The sequence below is a fragment of the Gasterosteus aculeatus genome, chromosome 13 (assembly GCF_964276395.1).
Source record: "Gasterosteus aculeatus chromosome 13, fGasAcu3.hap1.1, whole genome shotgun sequence".
Lineage (NCBI taxonomy): Eukaryota > Metazoa > Chordata > Actinopteri > Perciformes > Gasterosteidae > Gasterosteus > Gasterosteus aculeatus.
In genome coordinates, this window is record NC_135701.1 from 20,635,325 (window position 1) to 20,656,048 (window position 20,724).

Genomic DNA, 20,724 nt, shown 5'->3' on the forward strand with positions numbered 1-20,724 from the left:
TGGTCTTGGGACTGGTACTTGTTGTTAACCAGTCACTCTGTCCGATGTGGTGTAGCTGGACGCTGAAGTTCTGGCTTTGTTCAATGCAGACACGAGGTGTCTGGGTTTGCGATGGGGACTGAGGAGGTGGAGGAGCACGTGACCTTGTGGATGGAAGCCGGAGAGCGAGCTGGAGGGAAAAACATGCAGAGGAGGCTCCGCCTCCCGTGTATCACTAACCAAATCAGGAGGATTGTTTCACATTATATCACATCTTGTTATTCACTTTTACCGTCTCTTCTTACTCCCTCCTCCTTGCGCAACTGCGCCTCGTTTGACCGTGGCTTTGCCTCAGTTAAACCGTCTTTTCTTTCCCTGAATTTCCCTTCCATTTGTGCTCCATTTCACCCCGTCAGAAGCTGTCATTTCGCAAGGGTCAACTTCCCGTCAAAACCATATTGATATTTCCACCTTTTTAAGTGTTTTAACACTCCTCTCATTTACGTTCTTTGATCTCCCTCCAAGGGATCATCCGCACCTTTTTTTGCCCCATCTTTTATTATTATTAATATTATTTATAAGCACTTTTAACTAAAGCTATTTTCTGTTTTTACAACTTACTGACACGGATACAGAACCGACTGATTTACGGTTCTAAGGCTTACTGTCGCGGCCCAACAGAACCAACCAATCTTTATATTTTAGGACCCTATAGGTCCCCACGGTAAATAGATTTTTTGATATTTTGTTCATACAATTTGACAAACGCAAGGTTTAAACATCACAACCGCAGTGTCCAGTTCCCTGGACCACTTCGTCCAAAGGTTTCGGGTAGAAACCCATAGAACATTTTTTTTAAAACTCCTGAAGACAAAAACGACCACTGCTCCCAAATATCCAAAGAGACTGAAGAGAGCCTTCACATCTTCAGACTCCTCCACTAAAACACTAACGAACCGTAGCACTTAAATTGTACTTGTAACGCCGCTTATCTACAGCAAATTGTAAATTGGCTTATTTGAGGAAATTGCACTTTGTTGTGTCTTGTTCTTCTGAGTTTGTGTCCCTATGGTTGAAATGCACTTATTGTGAGTGGCTTTGGATAGAAGCGTCAGCTACATGACATGTGACACGCGTCACACAGATCTCACGTCCCGAGCGGTCATTGACTTATTGTACTTATTGACTTCCTGACGTGTCATCATCACCTACAACCGGTAGTTACACACATTGTGTAATACGACTGGTCGTGAAGTACTACTTTCACTTGAGCACAACGTCTTCCTTGTTTACTGACGACTTCTCTAAAACACTGGACACACGGACACCATTCTACGTACATATGTTTATTAAAAGATGCATTTGCAGTCACACCGTTAGTATAAAAATGGAGAAGATAAAATGTTCATCAACAACATTAGACCTGCGAAGGGCTTCTGCCCCCAGTGATTCAACATGAATGAGCAAGAATCGGATGGATTCAGCTTTCGCAAGAGTTGCTGGTAATGAAGACACGTAGCAAGGCAATGCTACGTGTCATTTCTTGCTACGTGTCATTTCTTTATTTTTTTGTTTAAATGACTCCACTGTCTGCGGAGGATTTCCGCCCCAGCGGGGAGATCTGGAGTCACGGGGGTCAGGAGGCAATGGGGCACTTGCAAGATGCCTGGCGAACAAACAAAACGGGGAAGAAGGGGTCAAGTTCACAGTGTAAATGGAGGCAGGATTTCATCATGGGGACCAGGCGGGATCAGGTGGAGGTGGAGATACTGCGAAAATGAAGATGTGTGGCGATAATGTGCTCGGGAAACGTTCCAACCTTTGCAAAAGTAGACGTGATGTATAATGTGAACTGAGAGCAAAACAAGAAGAACTTTTGGGAGAATGAGGAACACACACCTGTTTGTTCATGTTGGATGTGTGTTGGATCTCAATAGAGTCGCCCGTTTCATTGAGGACGACACGCTTTTCTCCCTTTTTTAGGCGGAGGCATCTCTTGGGTGTGACCACTGTTTGCAGATGGTAATGGTCCGAGTGAACGTCTTCCCTCTCAAACCAATAAGCATCAGTCAACGACGGTGGATTCTTCTCCAACTGTGAACAAACAAAACACAAAGGATTATGCGTTAATTTACTGCAAGCGTCCGATCGATTTCAAAGATATTTTACACAGTTTTTTTGTTCTATAGATTTGGAAATACACCTATTTACGTTATCATAAAGCATGAGTTATATGAATGTATTTACTATCAACTGTTCTCCGGACACCATTGGGTGATAGCAACCATCTTTTCGCTTGAAACCAAAAGCAAACTGATCTCTGATGTCTCTCGTTCTTCGATGCAGGGACAGCAAAGGAGCTGAGGAAGGAAACGAGACGGAACATCTGTGAGTCGAAACAGTGTCCATCCTAATCCATAATCATTCGCTATCAGATTAAAATGAAGATGAATCGGTTCCTTTGCATGAAATTTATTTAGTTATATTGAAACCGTTACAATCAAACAGCTTTACCGTTTTTTTCCTCATTTTGAACCGCAATGAAACACAGCTCCAGCTTCGGTAGTGATTTGACCGTCAAATACTCCCCGTTTTTATTCTTCAGGGATACGCTTTCCGGGGTCATGCTGCCTCTTCAGTGGCGTCCTGGTGGGAGGGAGAGGAGAGAAAAGGCGTCAGCTGCGGTGGTCGCACGAGGAGCTTCTCTGAAGCAGATGTTGTGGATTCCAACCAGATGCAGCAGCGGGAACGCGCGCTCCGTTTGTCGATAAATAAACGAGTAAACTGCAATCCTGTCAAGCATTGAGGAGTCAATGCTACATTAAATTAGACAATTCTTCATTTGTTTCCCACGTGACGTCTTAAAGTATAGAATCACCACAGCTGTCAGATAAACGTAGTGAAAGATAGTGGAGTCTAAGCACAAAATGCCATCCGATTTGTAACAAGTGTTGCCACGTTCATTTAGCAAAATGTCTGTTATCTCGAATAAAGGAGTAAGTGCTCTGCGCGGTGCAAACTCCTCTGGGTTAAAGTCCCGTTTTATAAACACCGGATATCTCATTTGATGATTGTGTCTCGTTCACTCTGGCAGCAGCTCCTCGGTGCAAAAAAAAACCCCCACACACACACAAAAAAACACCAAAGCGCACGAAAAAATTGGATCAATTGGACGCCTTTCATTGGCGCAAATGAACGAGGTGAAAACATCTGCCGCTGCAGAGCAAAGAGCGACGCGCAAAGACGCAACCGGGCGCGCGACAAGAGTCCGAGGGTCACTCACCGTCGGTGATGCGCGAGTCCTGCACAGCGCGTCGGGTGCCGTGCGGAGCGCAGCGGGACACCTTTAAATAGGCGCAGGCGCACCCACCGTGACGCCGATGCGCCCCCTGCATGCCCTCGAACGTCCGCCTATACGTTGACAGGCACGACGCGCACACTCCTCACGCACGGCGAAGCTCCTACCCACTGCGCAATGTGACGTCAGAGGGACGTCTTTTCTAGGTAATTTTGGACGTCCAATTTTGGGCCACTGAAGGGGTTGTTTTGTAACCTACATATAAATGCTATTTATAGTACAAAAGGAAATCGAACACGCTGAATCGTGCCAAATGTCTGGCGTGTTGCCTTGACCGAGTGGCATCAGTACATGGTGTTGCTTCAGCCAATCAGAGTGACGTTAACTGGTTTTTACATTACATTTAGCAGACGCTTTTATCCGAAGCGACTTATATTACACTTTAAACCCATGGCTTTTTCACATTTTTGCCTGGGGGAGCAATTAGTGTCAGCAATTAGTCAGGTGTCTTGCTCACGGACACTTCGACGTGGAACATGAGGCAGCCTGGAATATTGTGCACCAACCTTGTGCTTCCCTGCACACCTTCTCTAACCCCTGCGCCAAGACGACGTTGTTGGTTATTTTGAGATCGGTGGCCATCGCCCCCCCCCCCTCTTGGCTACTTCAAATGTATTTATTAATTTAATAAAATTATTATTTTTTTATTATTAGTATTGTTCAGTAGGTTTTTTTCACTAAAACAGGAAAATTACCCACTGAATAAACAAACAGGCATGCACATATTAAATCATGTTTCTGAATAATATAGGATATTCATATCATGAAACATGTTGATATTTGTAAATAAACAGCCGTCCACAAAACTTGGTCATGGACCGACGGACCCAATATAGACATGATGTCTATCCGTCTATCCGACGTCCAAAGTTTAGTGGGTATAGATGTAATATTCCGGTGAATGGTACGAAAGTGCTGGAGTCATCATATCCAGGGTGAAGGACTGTATTTAACACGACTACACACTAATAACTCTTTGATGAGATGTGCGATGTAACTGCACACCAGTGTCACACTTATTAGTTAAATAGTTGAATTGCAAACACTGCGTTGAGTGTTGATTTAACACTGACGGGATTGGGACAAGATAAACGCCAGTTTAGAGTTCAAATTGAATCTGACAGTTAAATTTATTCAATTTAATTCTGAAAATTGCTGTGCGCCAAAGCGCGTCTCCCAGAGCCAAAATGAAGTGTGTTTTTTGTGTGTGCGGCTTTTCCTAATGTAGTGGAATTAGAACCGGTCCTCGTTTGGGCAATACATGGAGTCAAGATTATTGACAACACAGAGAAAGTAATCAAATCATCACAAACGAATCGCCAAACAGGGACTGTCCATAATGACCCGCTGTATATTGTGTATATATCGGCCGACGTTGGCTGGGATAGACTCCATGTGTGCAGGATAAGCGGTTTGCAGACGGATGGAACTCCCAAACAGCATTCAAAATAAAGTCCCACTGCACACACACACTCACAAACCGGCACAACACAATGCGATCTGCATATTTGCATTAAATGCACAGAGCGCTTTGGGAAACGCTGCCCTCCGGCCGCGGGGGGGAGGTCCGTTTATTAAGAGTTGATTGACACATTAAGAAGGGAAACAAGGTTAAAAAAGGGCTGAGCTGGTCCAACGCACCAACGCCTTCATCTGTGCCTCACAGAAGACGTGAAATTCCCTCTAATTCCTAATTTACCACGGATTAATTAATTAATCCGTGGTAAATTAACCAGCAGGTGCTGGGATGGCGAGGCCGTGACGCACGACTGAGCTGGAGTGTTTCACACCGATAAAGACGCCAGTTTTGGTTTGGAGAAGAACTGCCTGGTCCTGTTGTGCGAGGAGGAAGGTTCTTCCCCTTGCAAGGAAATCAACGGAGAAATACAGGAGTCTTCTTCTACCGATACTGATTTTCTGTGCGAAAATCTTCCGCCATACCCAATGAAGGCACTGAAACAGCTACTGGTGACAAATAGACGTCTGGAGGATCGACCGCCAATGGTCGATACGTGCAGCAACTCACGGGCCCCTTTTCTCCCCCGTGGACGTGTTGAGACGTAGGGAAGGGGGCGTTGATGAGTCACGCGATCAGCTCTTCATACATCGATCCAGCCTCGCAAAGACTCCGTCGACGGGAGTTCACGGCATCGGAAACGGACACTTAAACGTTCTAAAACGCTTCAATAAATACAAAACTTTGTGGCTACGCCGTCTGCGTGAGAGCAGCTGTTGCGTACGAGATCCCTCATGCTGAAGATAAACAAGCACAAGGTTTATAGAGTTATAAAAAAAACATTATACTATGTACAAAACACGATATGACTAAAAGAGACAGAAAACAACAAGCGTCTTTATACGCGAGTGAGAGGAATCCATTTCTTTACTCTCTTCCCCGGGATGGAACTACTCGGCGTCGTCGTAGACCAGCCGGACGAACACGCGGTCCTCCAGCGCATCGTTCTGCCGGTACACGTACATCGGCGCCTGGCACGCCCGCCCCGCCCCGCCCCCATCCTCCTCCTCCTCGCCCTCCTCCTCGGAGATCAGGTCGCTGTAGGAGGCCACGCAGACGTCGTGGTCCTGGAGGGCCGCCGGGTATCGCAGCGAGGACCTCTCGATGCGCACCGAGCGCCGCACCGGCGTGAGGAAGCGGACCTCCTGGCCGTTGACCCGCGCCGGCTCCGCCTGGTGGCTCAGAGCGCCGCTGAAAGAAAAGATTAACATGAATAAAGATAAATAACCGACTCTTGACTTCACGATGACGTCTGGAGATCACTCGCTCTTGATACGGCGCTTTGTTTCTTCACTGGATTGATTGATGGGTCACTGCCTCTCATCTGATGGAGAGATGTCAGGAGGAGACTATTGGAGGTCCTCGCCCCCTGTTACGTACAGCACCCCGTGAGGGGAGGGGAACATACACCGCGCTGCCAAGAACCCCAGACGGCCAGAGACCGGGTGTGGGCGCAAGTAATCACACCAACATCGATGGGTTTGGTTTAAACAGGCTAGCACGTGCCAGTTTATTAATAATAATAATAATAATAATAATAAACAATAGAGGGAAATGGGAGGACGGCTGAGCTGATCCAAAACAAAGAAATTAGCAAAAACCCCACCCCTTACCTGTCCCAACGTTCTACACAAAACACTTATTTACTCTGGCGCTCGAGCAAGGCGCCCTAACCAAAAATACAGGGGGGTGGATCGCTCAGATCTAACCTGGTGTGTATAACAGGAGATATCCCTACGGGTGATGTATGCCCAGGGCGTCTTTCCTAACACTCCCAAGTGCTTTCCGTTCTCCCTGGAAAGGACACACGAAATACAAATGATTAACACTTTCAATACTCCAAAACACTCCACCATGTACAACCAATTTCACAAGAGCACCCCAAACACAACCTTACACCCTGCCTGAGAGATGGACTGAACAACCAGAAACACATAAATACAGCTGATGGGACGATGCGATTGGAGGATGGGAAAACAGGAACCAGCTGTAGGAGATCACGGGAGGGCGGATGAGTAATGAAGACAATTAGCTCCACCTGAGGAGGGTTATCACACACACAGAACACAGACAAGACCGGGGGTCGTAACACGCCCACCACAAAAACAGCAAACCTCCAGTTTGCGACAAAACAACCAAACGTAACCCAGTACTTAAACACGCGATAGCTGGGGGCTTCGGGGCAGGGACTGAGAGTCTCGGAGCGGGGACTGGCCGAGTCGGGGCTGGGACTGAGAGCCTCGGAACGGGAGATCGCTGCGGCGGCGGCCCAGCGCGAAGGGGAGATCGCTGCGGCGGCGGCCCAGCGGGAAGGGGAGATCGCTGCGGCCCAGCGGGAAGGGGAGATCGCTGCGGCCCAGCGGGAAGGGGAGATCGCTGCGGCCCAGCGCGAAGGGGAGATCGCTGCGGCCCAGCGCGAAGGGGAGATCGCTGCGGCCCAGCGCGAAGGGGAGATCGCTGCGGCCCAGCGCGAAGGGGAGATCGCTGCGGCCCAGCGCGAAGGGGAGATCGCTGCGGCCCAGCGCGAAGGGGAGATCGCTGCGGCCCAGCGCGAAGGGGAGATCGCTGCGGCCCAGCGCGAAGGGGAGATCGCTGCGGCCCAGCGCGAAGGGGAGATCGCTGCGGCCCAGCGCGAAGGGGAGATCGCTGCGGCCCAGCGCGAAGGGGAGATCGCTGCGGCCCAGCGCGAAGGGGAGATCGCTGCGGCCCAGCGCGAAGGGGAGATCGCTGCGGCCCAGCGCGAAGGGGAGATCGCTGCGGCCCAGCGCGAAGGGGAGATCGCCGCGGCCCAGCGCGAAGGGGAGATCGCCGCGGCCCAGCGCGAAGGGGAGATCGCCGCGGCCCAGCGCGAAGGGGAGATCGCCGCGGCCCAGCGCGAAGGGGAGATCGCCGCGGCCCAGCGCGAAGGGGAGATCGCCGCGGCCCAGCGCGAAGGGGAGATCGCTGCGGCCCAGCGGGAAGGGGAGAGATCTCTGCGGCGACTGAGGGGACATCAACAAAACTGGAGATGGCTGAAGTAGCCATCATGTACACTATTACCGAACACACAACAAACTAAAGGTCATCCCATTCACAACCCCCACACCGTCCACCAACCGTGTGGACGAGGTACCAAATGGCTCCTCATCACCCACACCAGTCAATGGTTAGTCAGGGTCCAAGCAGCGGGGTGCACAGATCCCGGACGAGCCCCCATTTGTTACGTACAGCACCCCGTGAGGGGAGGGGAACATACACCGCGCTGCCAAGAACCCCAGACGGCCAGAGACCGGGTGTGGGCGCAAGTAATCACACCAACATCGATGGGTTTGGTATAAACAGGCTAGCACGTGCCAGTTTATTAATAATAATAATAATAATAATAATAATAAACAATAGAGGGAAATGGGAGGACGGCTGAGCTGATCCAAAACAAAGAAATTAGCAAAACCCCCACCCCTTACCTGTCCCAACGTCCTACACAAAACACTTATTTACTCTGGCGCTCGAGCAAGGCGCCCTAACCAAAAATACAGGGGGGTGGATCGCTCAGATCTAACCTGGTGTGTATAACAGGAGATATCCCTACGGGTGATGTATGCCCAGGGCGTCTTTCCTAACACTCCCAAGTGCTTTCCGTTCTCCCTGGAAAGGACACACGAAATACAAATGATTAACACTTTCAATACTCCAAAACACTCCACCATGTACAACCAATTTCACAAGAGCACCCCAAACACAACCTTACACCCTGCCTGAGAGATGGACTGAACAACCAGAAACACATAAATACAGCTGATGGGACGATGCGATTGGAGGATGGGAAAACAGGAACCAGCTGTAGGAGATCACGGGAGGGCGGATGAGTAATGAAGACAACTAGAAAAGGCATTTCCTGCTGAAAATGCGTTGGAATGCAAAAAGCTGAAAGCTGCACTGAATATTTAAAAATAGCTGAAAATACAGAAAGTTTAAGGGAATTTGAATACATTTGCTGAATATTTAAAAATAGCTGAAAATACAGAAAGTTGAAGGGAATTTGAGTACATTTGCTGAATATTTAAAAATAGCTGAAAATACAGAAAGTTGAAGGGAATTTGAGTACATTTGCTGAATATTTAAAAATAGCTGAAAATACAGAAAGTTGAAGGGAATTTGAATACATTTGCTGAAATAAAAGATATTAGAAAAGCTGAAATTAATTTGAAATAGCTGAAAATACAGAAATGGGAGAAGCTGAAAGGAATTTCAATAGATTTGCTGAAAAAGCAGAAATGAAAACAGCTGAAATAAATGTGAAATATTGCAAAACAGAAGTCTCAGGAGCTTAAATGAATTTTAAAAAGTACAAAAATAACAAAAGCTGAGATGAATAAAAAGAGGTTTAAAATTGTTTGTAGTAATGTTAGTTGTAATTTGGGTATTAGTACTAGCAGTAGAAGTCGGTTTAGTATCAATAGCAGTAGAAACAGCTGGAATACTGATACTATTAGCCATAGTAGTATTTTTAATAACATTAGTAGTAGTTGTATTAATAGCAGTAGAAATACTAGTAGTATGGTAGTAGAAGTATCAGTTGTAGTTCTACTGAGGTACTAGTAATATTCGCAGTGGTTATAGTAGTATTTGAAAGAGCAATGCGTATTTCAACGAAACCGCTTCATGGTTAAGGTACAGATAATCATTGAGGCTTTTAGTTTGTAATGATGGAATTGGGTGAGGGGGGGTTGGGAGACAGAATGTTTGTTATTCAAACTAAGAAGTTTTTAATTAATAGGCCTCATCACTAACATTACAGTAAAAATTCCCTCCATGGGGCTTTTATTTTGAAATTATTGGATTGGGTGGGGTGGGGGGGTGTAGATAGAGGGAGGGAGGGTGAGAGGGTGAGGAAGGGAGGGGTGGTGAGGAAGAGATAGAGGGAGAGAGAGAGAGGAGAATTAGACAGACTGACTGAGAGTGATTAACAGTGAGAAGAGGTCAGGGTGGAGGGGGGAGGGGGGGCGAGTGTCTTTATCATATTGGTCTGTTGACAGAAAGCATAGCTGCGTCATGTGACTCCACTAATCAGGTCACAAGGAGCAGCTGTGAGCCACAGACAGATCCGGCAGCGTGTGAGTGCTCGTAACCACGACAACGACGCACCTGTGCGGCTGCAAGAGGGCAGTCACAGGACAGCGAGTTACACAGAATCCACACCTCAAACAAATGGGAACCAGCGCAAAACTATAACAGCTATCTAAAAAATACGGCGTTTGTATGAGACCCAAGACTCTACCGAACGCGTGGATGTGCTTTTTATGTCTGTCCGGTAATAAATACGGCTCCTATGGCCGTTTACAAAACGTGTACCTTGTGGATTTTTGTGAGAAATATGTCGGCAGATTTGTATTGGAGCCTATGGGGCTTTTGGCAGAGGTTGTGTCACTCAAACACTCCTTGCGCCAAAACTAAAAAACTCTGGGATTCCATGAACACATTAATCCAATCAGCACAACCATACCCTCATTAATCTGAAGAAATGAAGCCTCTAGAGTGTATACTTTGGCTGCAAGGACAGAAGTTCCATATTTTTTTAACCAGATTCCTGCGATGCCCCACACTCTAGCCTGCGAGGTCCCGCCTCTAGCAGACGCAATACACACTCATGTAAAAGTCAGAAACGGAGCGAAGAACTAGTGAAACATAATCAGTGATTATGAAAAAAGTACAATATATATCCACAAGCAGTTTTTTTCATAAAATAGTTTAGACCTGTGTCAACATTTGAAAGTTTAAATGGTGTCTGTAGCTTAAAGATTGTCGGAGCTGAAAAATCTGAAAGTTGAAGAAGTTTAAGGAGGATTTGAATACAAACTCCATTTGAAAACCATGTTAAAATATTAATGATTATTGATTTATATAAATTCAAGCTTAAGAGGTAGAAAGCTGAAAAGTCATAGCCCTCAAGCCAGAAAGGAGCTGAACATTTTAATATTTGAACGGTTTTAATAGCTGAAAGTGTGAAGGAGTTGAAAGGTGCCGCGGAAGAAATAGAAGAAGTTGAACTAGAAAATGCATTTCCTGCTGAAAATGCGTTGGAATGCAAAAAGCTGAAAGCTGAAATGAACTTTTTAAAATAGCTGAAAATACAGAAAGTTGAAGGGAATTTGAATACATTTGCTGAAATTATAGATATTAGAAAAGCTGAAATGAATTTGAAATTGCTGAAAATACAGAAATGGGAGAAGCTGAAAGGAATTTCAATAGATTTGCTGAAAAAGCAGAAATGAAAACAGCTGAAATAAATTTGAAATATTGCAAAAAAATACAGAAATGAATAGTGAAAAATTGCTGTTGATAGAGGCATAAGAATAGCTGAAATTATTTTAAAGAACTGCTGAAAATACAGGAAGTGGGGAAGCTGAATTTCAATAGATTTTCTAAAAACAGAAGTTGCAGGAGCTTAAATTTGTTTAAAATTGTTTGTAGTAATATTAGTAGTAGTATTAGTTATAATTGTGGTATTAGTAGTACTAGCAGTAATAGTAGGTTTAGTATCAATAGCAGTAGAAACAGCTGTAATACTATTAGCCATAGTCGTATTTGTAATAACATTAGTAGTAGTTGTAGTATTAATAGCAGTAGAAATACTAGTAGTATGGTAGTAGAAGTATCAGTTGTAGTACTAGAAGTACGAGTAATATTCGTAGTGGGAGACAGAATGTTTGTTATTCAAACTAAGAAGTTTTTAATTAATAGGCCTCATCACAAACATTACAGTAAAAATTCCCTCCATGGGGCTTTTATTTTGAAATTATTGGATTGGGTGGGGTGGGGGGGTGTAGATAGAGTGAGGGAGGGTGAGAGGGTGAGGAAGGGAGGGGTGGTGAGGAAGAGATAGAGGGAGAGAGAGAGGAGGAGAAATAGACAGACATACTGACTGACTGAGTGATTAACAGTAAGAAGAGGTCAGGGTGGAGGGGGGAGGGGGGGCGAGTGTCTTTATCATATTGGTCTGTTGACAGAAAGCATAGCTGCGTCATGTGACTCCACTAATCAGGTCATTGGAGCAGCTGTGAGTCACACACAGAGATACTGCAGCGTGTTTACGAGTAACCACGGCAACGGCGCACCTATTGCATTGGGTGGGGTGGGGGGGTGTAGATAGAGGGAGGGAGGGTGAGAGGGTGAGGAAGGGAATGGTGGTGAGGAAGAGAGGGAGAGGGGAGGAGAATTAGACTGACTGAGAGTGATTAACAGTAAGTAGAGGTCAGGGGGGAGGGGGGAGGGGGGGCTAGTGTCTTTATCATATTGGTCTGTTGACAGAAAGCATAGCTGCGTCATGTGACTCCACTAATCACGTCATTGGAGCAGCTGTGAGTCACACACAGAGATACTGCAGCGTGTTTACGAGTAACCACGGCAACGGCGCACCTATTGGATTGGGTGGGGTGGGGGGGTGTAGATAGAGGGAGGGAGGGTGAGAGGGTGAGGAAGGGAATGGTGGTGAGGAAGAGAGGGAGAGGGGAGGAGAATTAGACTGACTGACTGACTGAGAGTGATTAACAGTAAGTAGAGGTCAGGGTGGAGGGGGGAGGGGGGCTAGTGTCTTTATCATATTGGTCTGTTGACAGAAAGCATAGCTGCGTCACGTGACTCCACTAATCAGGTCATAGGAGCGAGCAGCTGTGAGCCACAGACAGATCCTGCAGCATGTGAGTGCTCGTAACCACGACAACGACGCACCTGTGCGGCTGCAAAAGTGCAGACACAGGACAGCGAGTTACACAGAATCCACACCTCAAACAAATGAGAACCAGCGCAAAACTATAACAGCTATCTAAAAAAATACGGCGTTTGTATGAGACCCAAGACTCTACCGAACGCGTGGATGTGCTTTTTATGTCTGTCCGGTAATAAATACGGCTCCTATGGCCGTTTACAAAACGTGTACCTTGTGGATTTTTGTGAGAAATATGTCGGCAGATTTGTATTGGAGCCTATGGGGCTTTTGGCAGAGGTTGTGTCACTCAAACACTCCTTGCGCCAAAACTAAAGAACTCTGGGATTCCATGAACACATTAATCCAATCAGCACAACCATACCCTCATTAATCTGAAGAAATGGAGCCTCTAGAGTGTATACTTTGGCTGCAAGGACAAAAGTTCCATATTTTTTTAACCAGATTCCTGCGATGCCCCACACTCTAGCCTCGAGCTCTCCACTCTAGCAGACGCAATACACACTCATGTAAAAGTCAGAAACGGAGCGAAGAACTAGTGAAACATAATCAGTGATTATGAAAAAAGTACAATAGATATCAAGAAGCAGTTTTTTTCATAAAATAGTTGAGACTTGTGTCAACATTTGAAAGTTTAAATGGTGTCTGTAGCTGAAAGATTGGGGAAGCTGAAAAGTCTGAAAGTTGAAGAAGTTTAAGGAGGATTTGAAAACAATTTCCATTGGAAAACCATGTTAAAATATTTATGATTATTGATTTATATAAATTCAAGCATAAGTGGTAGAAAGCTGAAAAGTCATAGCCTTAAAGCCAGAAAGGAGCTGAACATTTTAATATTTGAACGGTTTAAATAGCTGAAAATGTGAAGGAGTTGAAAGGTCGCGCGGAAGAAATAGAATAACTAGAAAAGGCATTTCCTGCTGAAAATGCGTTGGAATGCAAAAAGCTGAAAGCTGCACTGAATATTTGAAAATAGCTGAAAATACAGAAAGTTGAAGGGAATTTGAATACATTTGCTGAAAAGCTGAAATGAATTTGAAATTGCTGAAAATACAGAAATGGGAGAAGCTGAAAGGAATCAATAGATTTGCTGAAAAAGCAGAAATGAAAACAGCTGAAATAAATTTGAAATATTGCAAAAAAATACAGAAATGAATATTAAAAAATTGCTGTTGATAGAGGCATAAGAATAGCTGAAATTATTTTAAAGAACTGATGAAAATACAGGAAGTGGGGAAGCTGAATTTCAATAGATTTTCTAAAAACAGAAGTTGCAGGAGCTTAAATTTGTTTAAAATTGTTTGTAGTAATATTAGTAGTAGTATTAGTTATAATCGTGGTATTAGTAGTACTAGCAGTATAAGCAGTAATAGTAGGTTTAGTATCAATAGCAGTAGAAACAGCTGGAATACTATTAGCCATAGTAGTATTTGTAATAACATTAGTAGTAGTTTTAGTATTAATAGCAGTAGAAATACTAGTAGTATGGTAGTAGAAGTATCAGTTGTAGTACTAGAAGTACGAGTAATATTCGTAGTGGGAGACAGAATGTTTGTTATTCACACTTAAAAGTTTTTAATTAATAGGCCTCATCACAGACATTACAGTAAAAATTCCCTCCATGGGGCTTTTATTTTGAAATTATTGGATTGGGTGGGGTGGGGGGGAGTAGATAGAGGGAGGGAGGGTGAGAGGGTGAGGAAGGGAGGGGTGGTGAGGAAGAGATAGAGGGAGAGAGAGAGAGAGGAGAAATAGACAGACATACTGACTGACTGAGTGATTAACAGTGAGCAGAGGTCAGGGGGGAGGGGGGAGGGGGGCGAGTGTCTTTATCATATTGGTCTGTTGACAGAAAGCATAGCTGCGTCATGTGACTCCACTAATCAGGTCATAGGAGCAGCTGTGAGCCACAGACAGATCCTGCAGCGTGTGAGTGCTCGTAACCACGACAACGACGCACCTGTGCTCATTAACGAGCTGCTGCAAAAGACAGAGACATGGCAGCAAGTTACACAGAATCCACACCTCAAACAAATGGGAACCAGCGCAAAACTATAACAGCTATCTAAAAAATACGGCGTTTGTATGAGACCCAAGACTCTACCGAACGCGTGAATGTGTTTTTATGTCTGTCCGGTAATAAATACGGCTCCTATGGCCGTTTACAAAACGTGTACCTTGTGGATTTTTGTGAGAAATATGTCGGCAGATTTGTATTGGAGCCTATGGGGCTTTTGGCAGAGGTTGTGTCACTCAAACACACCTTGCGCCAAAACTAAAGAACTCTGGGATTCCATGAACACATTAATCCAATCAGCACAACCATACCCTCATTAATCTGAAGAAATGAAGCCTCTAGAGTGTATACTTTGGCTGCAAGGACAAAAGTTCCATATTTTTTTAACCAGATTCCTGCGATGCCCCACACTCTAGCCGTCGAGCTCTCCACTCTAGCAGACGCAATACACACTCATGTAAAAGTCAGAAACGGAGCGAAGAACTAGTGAAACATAATCAGTGATTATGAAAAAAGTACAATAGATATCAAGAAGCAGTTTTTTTCATAAAATAGTTGAGACTTGTGTCAACATTTGAAAGTTTAAATGGTGTCTGTAGCTGAAAGATTGGGGAAGCTGAAAAGTCTGAAAGTTGAAGAAGTTTAAGGAGGATTTGAAAACAATTTCCATTGGAAAACCATGTTAAAATATTTATGATTATTGATTTATATAAATTCAAGCATAAGTGGTAGAAAGCTGAAAAGTCATAGCCTTAAAGCCAGAAAGGAGCTGAACATTTTAATATTTGAACGGTTTAAATAGCTGAAAATGTGAAGGAGTTGAAAGGTCGCGCGGAAGAAATAGAATAATAACTAGAAAATGCATTTCCTGCTGAAAATGCGTTGGAATGCAAAAAGCTGAAAGCTGAAATGAACTTTTTAAAATAGCTGAAAATACAGAAAGTTGAAGGGAATTTGAATACATTTGCTGAAATTATAGATATTAGAAAAGCTGAAATGAATTTGAAATTGCTGAAAATACAGAAATGGGAGAAGCTGAAAGGAATTTCAATAGATTTGCTGAAAAAGCAGAAATGAAAACAGCTGAAATAAATTTGAAATATTGCAAAAAAATACAGAAATGAATCGTGAAAAATTGCTGTTGATAGAGGCATAAGAATAGCTGAAATTATTTTAAAGAACTGCTGAAAATACAGGAAGTGGGGAAGCTGAATTTCAATAGATTTTCTAAAAACAGAAGTTGCAGGAGCTTAAATTTGTTTAAAATTGTTTGTAGTAATATTAGTTATAATTGTGGTATTAGTAGTACTAGCAGTAATAGTAGGTTTAGTATCAATAGCAGTAGAAACAGCTGTAATACTATTAGCCATAGTCGTATTTGTAATAACATTAGTAGTAGTTGTAGTATTAATAGCAGTAGAAATACTAGTAGTATGGTAGTAGAAGTATCAGTTGTAGTACTAGAAGTACGAGTAATATTCGTAGTGGGAGACAGAATGTTTGTTATTCAAACTAAGAAGTTTTTAATTAATAGGCCTCATCACAAACATTACAGTAAAAATTCCCTCCATGTGGCTTTTATTTTGAAATTATTGGATTGGGTGGGTTGGGGGGGTGTAGATAGAGGGAGGGAGGGTGAGAGGGTGAGGAAGGGAGGGGTGGTGAGGAAGAGATAGAGGGAGAGAGAGAGGAGGAGAAATAGACAGACATACTGACTGACTGAGTGATTAACAGTAAGAAGAGGTCAGGGTGGAGGGGGGAGGGGGGGCGAGTGTCTTTATCATATTGGTCTGTTGACAGAAAGCATAGCTGCGTCATGTGACTCCACTAATCAGGTCATTGGAGCAGCTGTGAGTCACACACAGAGATACTGCAGCGTGTTTACGAGTAACCACGGCAACGGCGCACCTATTGCATTGGGTGGGGTGGGGGGGTGTAGATAGAGGGAGGGAGGGTGAGAGGGTGAGGAAGGGAATGGTGGTGAGGAAGAGAGGGAGAGGGGAGGAGAATTAGACTGACTGAGAGTGATTAACAGTAAGTAGAGGTCAGGGGGGAGGGGGGAGGGGGGGCTAGTGTCTTTATCATATTGGTCTGTTGACAGAAAGCATAGCTGCGTCATGTGACTCCACTAATCACGTCATTGGAGCAGCTGTGAGTCACACACAGAGATACTGCAGCGTGTTTACGAGTAACCACGGCAACGGCGCACCTATTGGATTGGGTGGGGTGGGGGGGTGTAGATAGAGGGAGGGAGGGTGAGAGGGTGAGGAAGGGAATGGTGGTGAGGAAGAGAGGGAGAGGGGAGGAGAATTAGACTGACTGACTGACTGAGAGTGATTAACAGTAAGTAGAGGTCAGGGTGGAGGGGGGAGGGGGGCTAGTGTCTTTATCATATTGGTCTGTTGACAGAAAGCATAGCTGCGTCATGTGACTCCACTAATCAGGTCATAGGAGCGAGCAGCTGTGAGCCACAGACAGATCCTGCAGCATGTGAGTGCTCGTAACCACGACAACGCCGCACCTGTGCGGCTGCAAAAGTGCAGACACAGGACAGCGAGTTAAACAGAATCCACACCTCAAACAAATGAGAACCAGCGCAAAACTATAACAGCTATCTAAAAAAATACGGCGTTTGTATGAGACCCAAGACTCTACCGAACGCGTGGATGTGTTTTTATGTCTGTCCGGTAATAAATACGGCTCCTATGGCCGTTGACAAAACGTGTACCTTGTGGATTTTTGTGAGAAATATGTCGGCAGATTTGTATTGGAGCCTATGGGGCTTTTGGCAGAGGTTGTGTCACTCAAACACTCCTTGCGCCAAAACTAAAGAACTCTGGGATTCCATGAACACATTAATCCAATCAGCACAACCATACCCTCATTAATCTGAAGAAATGAAGCCTCTAGAGTGTATACTTTGGCTGCAAGGACAGAAGTTCCATATTTTTTTTACCAGATTCCTGCGATGCCCCACACTCTAGCCCGCGAGGTCCCCCTCTAGCAGACGCAATACACACTCATGTAAAAGTCAGAAACGGAGCGAAGAACTAGTGAAACATAATCAGTGATTATGAAAAAAGTACAATAGATATCAAGAAGCAGTTTTTTTCATAAAATAGTTAAGACTTGTGTCAACATTTGAAAGTTGAAATGGTGTCTGTAGCTGAAAGATTTGCGAAGCTGAAAAATCTGAAAGTTGAAGAAGTTTAGGAGGATTTGAAGGCAAACTCCATTTGAAAACCATGTTAAAATATTAATGATTATTGATTTATATAAATTCAAGCATAAGATGTAGAAAGCTGAAAAGTCATAGCCCTCAAGCCAGAAAGGAGCTGAACATTTTAATATTTGAAGGATTTTAATAGCTGAAAATGTGAAGGAGTTGAAAGGGGGCGCGGAAGAAATAGAAGAAGTTGAAGAAATAAAGATTCGAAGAACAATACTTGGAATGCATCTCAATGCATTCCAACAATAAGTCGGAAATAAAGATTCGAAGAACAATACTTGGAATGCATCGTTAATGCATTCCAACAACTAGAAAAGGCATTTCCTGCTGAAAATGCGTTGGAATGCAAAAAGCTGAAAGCTGCACTGAATATTTAAAAATAGCTGAAAATACAGAAAGTTGAAGGGAATTTGAATACATTTGCTGAATATTTAAAAATAGCTGAAAATACAGAAAGTTGAAGGGAATTTGAGTACATTTGCTGAATATTTGAAAATAGCTGAAAATACAGAAAGTTGAAGGGAATTTGAATACATTTGCTGAAATAAAAGATATTAGAAAAGCTGAAATTAATTTGAAATAGCTGAAAATACAGAAATGGGAGAAGCTGAAAGGAATTTCAATAGATTTGCTGAAAAAGCAGAAATGAAAACAGCTGAAATAAATGTGAAATATTGCAAAACAGAAGTTGCAGGAGCTTAAATGAATTTTAAAAAGTACAGAAATAACAAAAGCTGAGATGAATAAAAAGAGGTTTAAAATTGTTTGTAGTAATGTTAGTTGTAATTTGGGTATTAGTACTAGCAGTAGAGGTCGGTTTAGTATCAATAGCAGTAGAAACAGCTGGAATACTGATACTATTAGCCATAGTAGTATTTTTAATAACATTAGTAGTAGTTGTATTAATAGCAGTAGAAATACTAGTAGTATGGTAGTAGAAGTATCAGTTGTAGTTCTACTAGAAGTACTAGTAATATTCGTAGTGGTTATAGTATTTGAAAGAGCAATGCGTATTTCAACGAAACCGCTTCATGGTTAAGGTACAGATAATCATTGAGGCTTTTAGTTTGTAATGATGGAATTGGGTGAGGGGGGGTTGGGAGACAGAATGTTTGTTATTCAAACTAAGAAGTTTTTAATTAATAGGCCTCATCACAAACATTACAGTAAAAATTCCCTCCATGGGGCTTTTATTTTGAAATTATTGGATTGGGTGGGGTGGGGGGGTGTAGATAGAGGGAGGGAGGGTGAGAGGGTGAGGAAGGGAGGGGTGGTGAGGAAGAGATAGAGGGAGAGAGAGAGAGAGAGGAGAAATAGACAGACATACTGACTGACTGAGTGATTAACAGTGAGAAGAGGTCAGGGTGGAGGGGGGAGGGGGGGCGAGTGTCTTTATCATATTGGTCTGTTGACAGAAAGCATAGCTGCGTCATGTGACTCCACTAATCACGTCATTGGAGCAGCTGTGAGTCACACACAGAGATACTGCAGCGTGTTTACGAGTAACCACGGCAACGGCGCACCTATTGCATTGGGTGGGGTGGGGGGGTGTAGATAGAGGGAGGGAGGGTGAGAGGGTGAGGAAGGGAATGGTGGTGAGGAAGAGAGGGAGAGGGGAGGAGAATTAGACTGACTGACTGACTGAGAGTGATTAACAGTAAGTAGAGGTCAGGGGGGAGGGGGGAGGGGGGGCTAGTGTCTTTATCATATTGGTCTGTTGACAGAAAGCATAGCTGCGTCATGTGACTCCACTAATCACGTCATTGGAGCAGCTGTGAGTCACACACAGAGATACTGCAGCGTGTTTACGAGTAACCACGGCAACGGCGCACCTATTGGATTGGGTGGGGTGGGGGGGTGTAGATAGAGGGAGGGAGGGTGAGAGGGTGAGGAAGGGAATGGTGGTGAGGAAGAGAGGGAGAGGGGAGGAGAATTAGACAGACTGACTGACTGAGAGTGATTAACAGTAAGTAGAGGTCAGGGTGGAGGGGGGAGGGGGGCTAGTGTCTTTATCATATTGGTCTGTTGACAGAAAGCATAGCTGCGTCATGTGACTCCACTAATCAGGTCACAAGGAGCAGCTGTGAGCCACAGACAGATCCTGCAGCATGTGAGCGAGTAACCACGACAACGACGCACCTGTGATCATTAACAATCTGCTGCAAAAGACAGAGACATGGCAGCAAGTTACACAGAATCCACACCTCACACAAATGAGAACCAGCGCAAAACTATAACAGCTATCAAAAAAATACGGCGTTTGTAAGAGACCCAAGACTCTACCGAACGCGTGGATGTGTTTTTATGTCTGTCCGGTAATAAATACGGCTCCTATGGCCGTTGACAAAACGTGTACCTTGTGGATTTTTGTGAGAAATATGTCGGCAGATTTGTATTGGAGCCTATGGGGCTTTTGGCAGAGGTTGTGTCACTCAAACACTCCTTGCGCCAAAACTAAAAAACTCTGGGATTCCATGAACACATTAAATCCAATCAGCACAACCATACCCTCATTAATCTGAAGAAATGAAGCCTCTAGAGTGTATACTTTGGCTGCAAGGACAGAAGTTCCATACTTTTTTAACCAGATTCCTAAGCTGCTTCACCCTCTAGCCCGCGAGGTCCCCCTCTAGCAGACGCAATACACACTCATGTAAAAGTCAGAAACGGAGCGAAGAACTAGTGAAACATAATCAGTGATTATGAAAAAAGTACAATAGATATCAAGAAGCAGTTTTTTTCATAAAATAATTGAGACCTGTGTCAACATTTGAAAGTTGAAATGGTGTCTGTAGCTGAAAGATTGGCGGAGCTGAAATATCTGAAAGTTGAAGAAGTTGAAGAAGTTTAAGGAGGATTTGAAAACAATCTCCATTTGAAAACCATGTTAAAATATTAATGATTATTGATTTATATCAATTCA

At 44.1% G+C, this 20,724-nt stretch overlaps 2 protein-coding genes across 2 annotated transcripts in view; both read right to left on the bottom strand.

The window, feature by feature from the left end:
- Positions 1-1,309: 1,309 nt before the first annotated feature.
- Positions 1,310-3,623, bottom strand: LOC144386230 (uncharacterized). The gene is made up of 5 exons (XM_078086232.1): positions 3,263-3,623; positions 2,494-2,625; positions 2,227-2,339; positions 1,879-2,073; positions 1,310-1,645 (listed from the first exon to the last, which is right to left on the bottom strand). Exons 2-5 carry the CDS (start codon positions 2,603-2,605, stop codon positions 1,616-1,618), a joined length of 450 nt encoding a protein of 149 aa, XP_077942358.1. The 5' UTR covers positions 2,606-2,625; positions 3,263-3,623; the 3' UTR covers positions 1,310-1,615.
- A 2,067-nt stretch (positions 3,624-5,690) lies between these two features.
- ckap2l (cytoskeleton associated protein 2-like) overlaps positions 5,691-20,724 on the bottom strand; it is a 31,967-nt gene continuing 16,933 nt past the window's right edge. The window contains exon 9 of the mRNA XM_040196198.2: positions 5,691-6,044. Coding sequence (XP_040052132.2) covers positions 5,744-6,044 — 301 coding nt within the window. The 3' untranslated portion in view covers positions 5,691-5,743. The remainder of the gene's footprint in view (positions 6,045-20,724) is intronic.

What these genes read in the sequence shown, in the direction of transcription:
- LOC144386230 (XM_078086232.1), bottom strand. Translation starts at nt 2,605, where the DNA reads ATGACCCCGGAAAGCGTATCCCTGAAGAATAAAAACGGGGAGTATTTG. An exon ending in TGTCCGGAGAACAGTTGATA is followed by an intron (nt 2,074 to 2,226) that starts GTAAATACATTC and finishes GTTTGTTCACAG; the next exon opens with TTGGAGAAGAATCCACCGTC. An exon ending in CATCCAACATGAACAAACAG is followed by an intron (nt 1,646 to 1,878) that starts GTGTGTGTTCCT and finishes TTTGTTCGCCAG; the next exon opens with GCATCTTGCAAGTGCCCCAT.